The sequence below is a fragment of the Nelumbo lutea genome, chromosome 6 (genome assembly GCF_056320005.1).
Source record: "Nelumbo lutea isolate HS-2025 chromosome 6, American lotus-T2T, whole genome shotgun sequence".
Lineage (NCBI taxonomy): Eukaryota > Viridiplantae > Streptophyta > Magnoliopsida > Proteales > Nelumbonaceae > Nelumbo > Nelumbo lutea.
The window spans coordinates 29966244-29977318 of NC_142689.1; the positions used below are offsets into that span (position 1 = coordinate 29966244).

At 37.6% G+C, this 11075-nt stretch overlaps 1 protein-coding gene and 1 pseudogene across 1 annotated transcript; both read right to left on the reverse strand.

Annotated features, from left to right (window-relative positions):
* Positions 1–1480: 1480 nt before the first annotated feature.
* LOC148848278 (transcription factor ILR3-like) lies at positions 1481–7278 on the reverse strand (annotated as a pseudogene).
* Positions 7279–8238: 960 nt separating this feature from the next.
* Positions 8239–10737, reverse strand: LOC148848279 (polygalacturonase-like). The gene is made up of 4 exons (XM_088948321.1): positions 10306–10737; positions 9926–10215; positions 9182–9410; positions 8239–8463 (listed from the first exon to the last, which is right to left on the reverse strand). The coding sequence occupies exons 1-4, from the start codon at positions 10735–10737 to the stop codon at positions 8239–8241; spliced, it is 1176 nt and encodes a 391-aa protein (XP_088804447.1).
* Positions 10738–11075: the final 338 nt, after the last annotated feature.

An 11075-nucleotide genomic window follows, 5' to 3' on the forward strand; every position in this document is an offset into this window, starting at 1 on the left:
GTTGGGGGTGTTGCGAGGAAGACACAATGCAATTTGCCATACGATAGCCGAAGAAGTTGTCATACATGTAGGGATCAGGCAACAGACTGGTTAATCAATTTAGGTCACTGTCTCACCGGGGAGAATTCAATTTCATATCAGATTTTCTATGGAACCTTGTGTAATTTGGGTAAGTGTTACCCCCAAATTACATGGTCGGAAGGAAATGAGGCAACAGTTTGGTGAGCTAATTTAGGTCATCGGGGAGGATTTCAATTTCCTATCAGATTCTCCAGGAAACCTTGTGTAATCTGGACAAGTGTTAAACTTTGGGGGCTGTGTCATATCAGTCTCCAAACAATAAAATGTTTTTCTGCAACCTCTTGAACTTTCAAATTGTGTTTAATAGGTCCTTACTTTAGTTGACTGTTAGTCAATACCATCACATGACATTAGGTGTGCATTAAATAATTGGGTTAATTACAAAAACCCCTATACTATGGGGTCTGTGATAAAGACCCCCTGTACTTTGTTTTACGACAAAAGACCCCTCCTGTACAATGACCGTGAGACAAAGGCCCCCTTCCGTTAGCTTTTTGTTGAAATCTGCCATTGTAATATTTTTTAACTCTCATATTACCCTTGTAATAAGGATAATTGGGAGAAAAACACTGTTCATCTTCCCCGACCTCATTATACACGAATGGCAGTGGTACCTCGGATTCCTTCACATTTTTCTCTCTCCTCTCTCCCTCTCTCTCCCCCCATTTCTCTTTCTCTTCTCTTTCATTAACACCCAGGCTGCTTTCAGCAACAGCAGCCCAATTGTAGGACCGTGAGCAAGAAGGCGATTTTCCTGCGGCTGAAGTTGAGGTAGTGATCTGCTGTCACCAACCATTTCTCAACAGCAAAATCGACACCTGGGACTGGGGTAGTGAGGAAATAGCAGTGGAGATGTATCGATTTGCAGCAACCAAAAGCGTTGCAGTCCACGCAACGGCCACCAAATCTAAATTTTCCACAATTTCATTTTCCCTTCAGAAGTAAATTCTTCTAGCTGCGACGCTTTATCACTATCTCCTTTAGCTTTACCTAAGGAGTAAGGACTAAGGAGATGAAGTTCTTTACCTAGAACCCCATATCTTAGTTGTTCTTATATCTTCTTATTTCTACTGTTTCTTATGTATACCACAACTGAAGTTACTCCGGCGGGTTCTGCACGTTCACAGGCTATACAAAATAACTAGGATTAACATTAGGCGTTTAACAAAAAATACACGAGGACTAAAATGTGATAAAAATTCAAATAAATTATCAGATTTTATTATTGAAATCTTACAATTATGAAGCAACGATAAAATGGAAGTTCACAAATTCCAGTGTGTAATCACCCGCCTAATCTACGTCATTCAGACTTCCAAGATCTAGCCAAAACTAAAATAGTGGGAATAAAGACAAAAGATTAATTGAACATCTCCAGGAAATTGAAAGCAGACAGATCTTAAGCAACTGGGGGCCGGAGAACATGATCTTGTGAGGTATCAACTGCAGCGGGTGGCATGAAATTGCCACATTTCAACCCCTGGGTAGCCAATGAACGGCATCAGCTTGTTGCCAGCAGCTTGGCCTTGCGCAGTAAATGCAGCTGGGATAGTCGTAGGGTGAGGCAGAAAGCTTGGTGGAGCACTCAGAGTTTTCACGAGCTATTCGACTTCAGCTCGTGAAAAGCTCGGCTTGACTCGATTTCAACCGAGTTTCGAGCCGAGCTTGAGCCTAATAGAGTTCGTCTTGTAAGTTCGCGAGCCGAGCTCGAATATAGATATAAAATATAAATATTATAATTCTTAATTTTTTTAAATATCAAATAAAAAATAATATATATATATATATATTTTTATTTATTTTTATAAAACATTTTTTCTCAAATCAAATTCAAACCAAGCCAAGTTCGAAGTTACCAGTTTTTTACTCGAACCTCGTACTATTCAGCTCGAATCCACCCCTACTCGTCACGAAATTCATTCTTCTCAGCCTACCAAATTAAAAAGCAACAATGTGTAACAAAAAACAAAGATGTAGTATAATGTCACCCAGTATATTGGAAATATCAGGCTATCAGCAAATTTAAATTCACCAAACCAAATAAGGTTTAGGAGCCAACAGTCAAATTGCAAATTTGGAAAGTATTGGGTGCTAAACAAAACACATCCTTAATGTAATGTAATGACAAGAGGTATTAAAATAGCAAATTGAACCCCAGGCTTACCTTCAGCTCTTTGATCTTCTCCAGTAGGCTCTCATTTGATTCCTTTAGCTTTTAGGCTTCACTTCGCAACTGAGTAACCATTCGAACAACATCACTCAATATAGCAGCCTTGTCCATCTTGGGTGGCCTTCCAGGTTCCAGGATGGTGATGACAGCAGATCACGGTCCTGGAATTGGCCTTCCAGCCCCAGGCGTCGACTTTTCTGCTGAGAAATGATTGGTGACAACAGATCACTACCTCAGCTTCAGTCGCAGGAGAGTTGTCTTTTTGCTCACGGTCCTGGAATTGGGCTGTTGTTGAAAGAAACCTGGGCATTAATGAAAGAAAAGAGAAAGGGGAAGAAGAGAGGAAAGCGGGAAGAAGAAAGGGGAAGGGGAAGAAGAGAAATCGGAGAAGAAAGAGATGGAGAGAGAGAAATGTAAAGAAATCTGAGATAGAAGGGATTACCATTGCTGTTTGTGTATCGTGAGCTCGGGGAAAATGAACAGTGTTTTTCTCTCAATTGTCCTTACAAGGGTAGTATGAGGATTAAAAAATATTGCAACGGTGGATTTCAATGGAAAGCTAACGGAAGGGGGTCTTTGTCTCACGGTGATAGTATAGGGGGTTCTTTGTCGCAAAATAAAGTATAGGAGGGTTTTTGTCACAGACCCCATAGTACCGGGGGGGGTCTTTGTAATTTACCCTAAATAATTTCAAAATGGCAAAATGATCATTATGATATTTTTCTAACCATTTTTCCCTTTTCGTTTAAGTGTTAGAAGAAGGAAAGGGGGAAAAGGATTATGAAACCAAAAACCGATCAACTATTGAAGCCAAGGTTTTAAAAACTGACCTAGAAATAGAAATGTTCTAGTTACCAACTTTCGGGTCAAATGGTTTGGACGATTTGCTATATTAGGGTGAACATTTTTTCATATAAAAGTTTTACATGAGAGTGGAGATGAGATTGGAGTTGTTGGCTGAGAAAGAAAAGCAAAAAAAAAAAAAGAAGGAAAGAAGAAAGAAAGGAATGAGAGAAAGGAAAGGGAGGAAGGAAGGAGGGAAGAAAGAAGGAAGACGAAGAGGAGGAGAATTTGATGCTCACCAACGACAATAACGGCAACGACAACGACGAGGCAATGACAACAAACGCAGATCTCAGATCTGATATCAATTTTTCTCCAACTTCTTCTTGTCAATCTCCCACATCTGCTTTGCTTATTTTGGCATACACCACCATGATTAGAGGCCTAACTCAAAGGAGACTGTTTATTGTCCATAGCCAGAATGCGAACGCAAATAATGTTATTGGACATCACGCATTATGAAATTTTGAAGTAATTTTCTGAGGGCTACATGCTTATCTATATTATTATAAATCAGATATTTGCTGCCTTAATTTTGATGTAGGTTATAAAAGTTAAATGGGTAAATTATAAAGACCCACCCCCTACTATAGGATCAATGATAAAATGCCTTCCTGTACTTTATTTGTAACAAAGATTCTCTAAACTTTTACGTTGCTACAAAGACCCCGGCCATTAAGTCAGAAGTACTAAATTACCAAAATGCCCCTCTTTATAATTCAAGAGGAATAAACCCATTTCCCCTTTTTGTCTATTTCTCGCCCATTTTCTGATTTTCTTCTGAACCGTTACACAAACATATCGTTTTGACGAGAACCCTACATTGTTCTTCACCGAAAGTTATTGTCACAAATTCACAATCAGCTGTCTGCTAAGCTAAGCGATACCAAAAAATCACCCACATCTTTTATATCGTTGCCAAAGAAAAATGTAATTGTGTCACCATCAGCAGAGAAAACCTATGTACAAATATGCCAAATGAGAATTTTTTCCAAAATCAACCAACAGAACACTAATAGAGGGGGAGGGGGTCTTTTTTGCAATGTAAAAGTTTAACGGAGTCTTTGTTGCAAAAAAAAAAAAAGTACAAGAAATATTTATCACTGACTCCATAGTATAAGGGGGACCGGATCTAGTAGGCACAACATAAGTAAGCACGTTAAATGAGCACTTGATAAGTATTTTGACAAGTGTCAAAAGTGGGTTATAATCTTTTTCAAGGATGGGGTGAGGGCATTTTAAGGGACAGGTGTAAAAAAAAAAAATCAAGTGCATATTAAACATGCTTACAACCTTGTATCTACTAGTAGGGGTGAGCATAATTCGGTTAAAACCGAATAACCGAACCAAAAATTTCGGTTTTGGTTTTTCCGGTTCGATTTTTTTGATTTTTGGTTAAATTGGTTTGGTTATTTCGGTTTTTGGTTATTTTGGTTTTTGGTTTTGGTTTTTGAACTTAGAATTTTGGTTAACCGAATTAACCAAACTTTTTATTATTATATATAATATATATATATTTATATTTATATTTATATTTATATATATAATATACTGAAATTTGATTTCATAATATATTTTTTATAATATATAATATATATTATAATATATAATAAAGTATATATTATTAAAATTCGGTTTTAACCAAAATAACCAAAAACTGAACCAAAAATTTTGGCTTTGTTTATTTCGGTTTCAGTTCGATTTTTCTTTTTTTAGTTAGGTTTTTAAAATTTTGGTTTATTCGGTTCGGTTTTTAACCGAATAAACCGAATGCTCACCCCTATCTACTAGATTGGAGCTGAGTACAATGAGGTCTTTATTATTTACCTAAGTTAAATTTGATAATGTATTATTAACTAATAATTTTACTTGTACACGTACTCATATACATAGCACGTGACCTCACACTAAGTTAGACCAAGTATGTGTTTGGTTCCGTGAGCATTTATAGATGGGGTGTTTCTCAGATAAAAGTTCAATCGAAAAATGTCACTTTAAACATTTCTTGTTTTTGTTGTTTGGTTGGAAGTTTCAAGTAATACCCCATAGGCCCATAAAGCTATCTTCCACCTCAGCTTACAATGCTCTAGGTAACATTTCATTTCAATAAACGTTGGAGGGTTGGGAAAAGCCAAAATTTAAAGTTTCCCCCAACACTTCATGCACATAAATTCAAACATTTCTGTTTTTTAATGTTTATTTTGATAAATGATTAAAACCAAATAATGGTTTCATACACAACAAACACCAATGCTTAAGTGGTGCTGATGTGGCAGTATTTTTCCAATAAACACCCACATAACAAGATTAAATCAAACCCCTCACAAGATTGCCCCCACAACGTCCCACAACACATCACTACTGTATATTGGGAACATCTTCCAATGATAATATCAGAAATGATGATGTCATCATCGGAAGATATTCCAAATACACGGGGAAGATGTGCTGTAGAACTGTGTGAGAGGCAATCTTGTAGGGGGCTGATTTGAACTCCCACATAACCCAACATAGCCTAAATTATCTAAGTAGTTAAACAAGGCTGTGTTTGAAACACTAAATAATTGTTTGAAAGTTGAAATTATACTTGGAAAAGATACAACCACTATAAAATATAAATTGACAAAATAAATGGGAACAGAAGATCCCAATAAATTGCACGTGAAAGGCAACAGCAACCTCCATTATCCGTGTAGCCGTGTAAGCACACCACCACAACCAAAGCAATTGGGAGAGACTAATTAAAATTATTTGATCAGAGAATACGAATCCATTCATACGGGTTGCATTACCCCAGGACTGAAAGACTGCTTTCAGATACTCGTTAAACTTGAGCCAAGATTTGGCAACTGGTGCAAGGTTATATAAGAAAGAACTGATCAAATTGTCTTTGGGCTTAAAAAATTACTGATCAAAGAGAGAAAAGGATTATTTAATTTATACATTTTTGAAGTAAATGGTGTGCACATTTGATTGATGAATTTGTAGGGGATATCGAGCGTAGTAGAATGGAGAGAGAGAGAGAGAGGATGGGAGTTGGGAGCAGGGAAGAAGTATTGTTGGGACATGATATATTTGAGGAGAAAAACTGAAGGGGTTAGTTGGCATAGACTCGCAGCCTAATCAAGGACTTGAGGGTGCCTAAGGTTCTCAACCAGTCAACTTTATAATGTAGTAATCCCGGCTGAATTGTATTAGGTAAGGTTCAAAGTATTGATATGTATTGGCCTGTATCGTATTGGAAGCTTTTCGATACATCTTTATAGAGGGTGTATCGGAGTTTTGATGGGATCACGGGGTGGATAGACCTTAAACCGGCCCCTCTGAATTGGATTTGAAAAAAAATAAAAAAAACTACTGATATGCCTTTATCAACGTATCGGGCATATCAATATTTTAAACCTTGCTAGAGTACTCCAACCAACATTACAGTATGATATTTTTAAAATCAGAAAATTTTCGCACTGTACACTGGGTTTTCCAAAATTTTGACATCCCCTAAGCCCCTGCCGGTCGAGAAAGGTTTAGCTGAACACAATGGATGTTCAGCAGGCTGTGGAACTAATTATAAGGTTCCACGCCAGCAATAAAATGCATGGGCTGTGGAATCAATTATAAGGTTTGTATTCACAAAATCCATCCTCACAGCTTTTGCAACTGTTTATTGGGAGATATTCTAAGTAGGTGTTTGGCATTGGGAATACCACACCATTTTCTCATAAAAATGGTGTTGGGCATATGTGAGTTGTAAGTTTTTGTTTGAAAGCGGTGCTGTTACATTGGGAGATATTCTAAGTAGGTGTTTGGCATCGGTGTTGGGAACACCACACCATTTTCTCATAAAAATAGTGTTGGGCATGTGTGAGTTGTAACTTTTTATTTGAAAGCGGTGCTATTACATAGGCTGTTTTCTGGGAAAACTACACTGATTTTATTTGGTACCAATACTGTAGAACTGTTTTCATCATTGGTCATATTATCTAACATCCAAGATGATGCCACATCATTGCACCATTGGCAGCAACAAACTGTTTTTTATGGAAACGTCAAACTTGGCATTGCTTCAGACCACACTTTTCTGATTTTCAAGGCGTGGTCTGAAGTAACATTTTTTTATGGAAAAACAATATCAAATAAGAGGTCATTTTCTAAAGCACTGCTTTTTTCTGATGTAGCACCTGCATCGGCGCAAAAAACAGCACCAATGCCAAACACCCACTAAATACCTGCAAAGGCTGTGAGGACAATGCCAATGAAACATCCAAATACCAGTTAATCACCTTCTAATATTCAAAAGCATAGACAGCATTGCTATAAGCCCCTCAAAATTTCACTTCACGACCAAAAGGAAATAATTGTCTATCCTCCCCTCCCCCTCCCCAAATTGGGATGCATGGTTTTAAAAAACGATATGTAAATAGAATCATTTTGGCCACCGGTTTTTGGGACGACGATTCAACCATTTGGTTCGAACAGATGACCTGTTCTAACAAAATAATTAAAAAAATAATTAAAAATAAAAAATGGCAACAACCGTTGAATGGGTAGACAAATCGATGATTTGACTGCCCAGATCAACGGGTCATTGATTGATCCAACGGTTTTTTGTCAGGGACCAGGTTTGGAGTAAAACAGAACTGATTGCCTGAACGATTTTCAGGCCGAATGGTCTGACCATCTGGGTCAACGGTGGTTCAAAAACCATGCTAGGATGACCCCACTCCTATTCCAAACTATGCATAATCACGTATATGAATCAATAATATAAAGAAATAAATAAACCATACTCCCCCTCAAAAATCTGAAATTACAGTCACCTCTTAATCTATTAATAGCCTCTATAAACCACATCATGACCGTGAATCTAAAATCAATCAGTCAAGATTCAATCCACCCCTAAAATCTTAACTCCACCCTAGGGGTGAACTGAACAGTTAAAACCCCTAATATAAAATGGTAAGTAGCTCTGTCTCTGGCTGTTAATTATCAGCAAAGTAAAGTCAAAACCAATAAAATAATGAAATAATTTGATATACTTTTCTTTAACAGTTGTTGACATCAAGCAAACAATTGCACGTGACCTAACATTTTCCCCTAATTAATTAATGAAAAATAAATAAATTGTATTAGTTTGGAAACAGAAATTACTTTAATAAACAGCTTGGTGGGACGATCTGACCACGAGCTACTCCAAATGCATTCTGACAGGAGGACTGTGCCGGCTTATTCTGGTAAGTGAGATTGATATCTTGTAAGCTGATCTCTTTGCATGGAGAAGTTGGACTGCAGTCGAAGTTCAGTGCAACTTGAGTAGCCGATGTTCCCTCAATATCTATGTATGAGACTCCATTTACCTCTACACCAGAGTCCTGCAGACCGTGTGGTTGCAACAAGATTTAGACAATGTGGTGACTCAGGCTTTGTTTGGTTAAACTTCTCTTCCAAATACTCATTTTCTGAAGAATGAACCTTGAGCCAAAAAAAGGAAAAAAAAATATTTTCTGAAATCACTTCTTACTTTTTTGTCATGTTCGCTTTTGGAAATTTACTTACCCTGGTAAGCATTTTCTAAGAAAAATTATCTCGATAAGTGCATTCATATATGTTCTTTTATTTTTCAAGTAAATGAAACAATGACCGTTTTAGCCATAAAAGGTCATTATTAAAAGGGACAATTTTATCTCATCCAAATGTTGTCAACTTACCCCTCTACATGTGGAAAAATTATTTATATTCACCTGGGAGATGGGTATCACTTGCCCGTAGAAAATGAATTTTCCATGAATCCCACATAAATCTGAAAAGAGAACATGGATATCTTGCTTAATGGGAAACAAAATACCAACCAACTTTCCCCCAACTCAAAATCCGAAAAACGAGGCCTTAAAATGAAATTTGAATCCCCCCCTAAAAAAAAAATTACAATGATTTTCTTACATCAAAACTTAAAAAGAAAATATGATTCTTAAAATAAAAAAATTCATCCAAATTAATTCTTTGAAAGCATGTCAATCACATCCTAAGGTTGTAATTGAAAAAAAACAGGTTGCTGACACAGAAATGAGAAGCACAGTTGATTTTGTTTACCTGGTAAGGACAGTTCTCATTACGTGGGCAGTAGTTTTGATCGATAACAATTGGATTGTCGACGTTTTTCATCAAAACTTTCTTGAACACCACTCCTTTCACATACCCATTACTGGGCCTTCCCCAAGATTTGATCCTTACTCCATTTTGAGTTCCAGTGAAAACTACACTCTGCACTACAACGTTCTCTACACCTTCTTCTTCCAGGTCCTTGGCCAAACTTCCTATGCTGCAACAATATTCACAAACAGTCCATTACAAGAACATGAATGTTTTGTCTTTTCAGTTGTGTGCATGTTTTCAAAATCACCATATCAGCAAAACAAAAATTGAAAATGTTCTTGAACTATATTTTTGCTTTTAGAAGCAAAAAACAAATTACTTTTATTTCAAAAAATAAAAGAAACCCATGTTTGTAAAACCATCAAAATGGTTTCTAAAACAAATGTGATCTATGAAGCATGATATCAATCACCAGATGAAAACATGTTATTTAGACCAGAAATACAAGAATATGTAAATTTTCTGTGTTTTGTTTTAGAAACCAATTTTGATTTCAAACAAGATGGTTTAAATTTTTTAGTTGTTTTTTGAAACCGATCACATACGACAAGAGAAAACAATTCATATTGGAGACCAACTCCTAAATCATTACTACTACTACTACTACAAGACTAGTGGGGTTCTTAATATTCTAGCCAAATTATCTCTGCAAAATGATGTATACAAGCCTCTGTTCTTCACCTTATCCCATGTCCAGGCCCACAGGCAACACGTTCAATCCACAAGTTCGTCGTTCCCTGGCCGATGGAGATACAGTCATCACCAGTCTTGATACCTGCGTTGAGTATGCTGACGTTAATGGAGTTTTGCACATGTATGCCGTCTGTGTGTGGGCTTTGGTCTGGGGCACGAATCCGGACTCCCTGCAACACTACATCCCGGCAAGTGTGGACAAGAATGTGTCCTAGTTTGGAGTTGATCGACGTCAAATTCTGAACTACTATATTTTTCGAACTGTAGATGGCGAGTGACTGCAGACATGAACGAATTCTCTGCATTCATTAGCTCGTTATTAATTAAACACTTGTGCAGTGAAACAGATGGTACAGGCGTAAACTCACCGTCGAACCAGCAGAGCAATTCTTGGAGACGCCTTTGCACTTCCAAAAGCTTGAGCCTCTGCCGTCGAGATATCCTCCGATGACAGACAACCCATCGACGACATCGAACATGATCCAGTTTTCAGAAGATGCCATCTCTTGATAATCTGGAGCTACCAGGATTGCATCCATCTGAAGAGTAATCCGAGAATTGTTGCATGGTCCACGGAAGACGACTGGACCAAGGAAGTATTTCTTGGCTGGTAGATAAATGGTTGTTGGCTTTGTGGAGCTGCAAGCAGCAGCCCATGCTGCGAGAAATGCCTCGCTCGCATCTGTCTTCCCATCTGCCTTGGCCCCGAAATCTGCAACGTTGATATCTGCATCAATTGATGTTAATAGCAAGGGAATGAAGAAAACCGATGACATAAGAGAGTTCATGACTCTTGCCATAATCCTAAAGTTCAAACAGCTAAAGACTATTTGGGGGGGGGGGGGGGGGTTTGAGCTGGTTTCAGACTTCAGATTGATGAACAAGCAAGGTTGTTTAGCAGTTTAGGTTGATGAGAATCTATACCCATTTGGGGTCCTTTTTAAAAGCAATGGAGATTGATCAGGTAGCCAAAACACAAAGCAATCCATACTGAAGCTGAAGTGGGGTTCAGAGTCACGGCCATGAACTTGATAAAGGGTGGGTAAGAAGTTCTCCCTTTAAATTTGATGGTTAAATCTTGTAGTGTAAGAAACGGATTCAGCAGTTATAGAGGTTAAATTAATATTAGCTATGGTGA

Coding starts and splice junctions, on each gene's coding strand:
- LOC148848279 (XM_088948321.1), bottom strand. CDS start 10,737: ATGGCAAGAGTCATGAACTCTCTTATGTCATCGGTTTTCTTCATTCCC. Junction 9,411..9,925: donor GGGCCTGGACATGGGATAAG/GTGAAGAACAGA, acceptor ATATTGTTGCAG/CATAGGAAGTTTGGCCAAGG. Junction 8,464..9,181: donor ATGAGAACTGTCCTTACCAG/GTAAACAAAATC, acceptor CACGGTCTGCAG/GACTCTGGTGTAGAGGTAAA.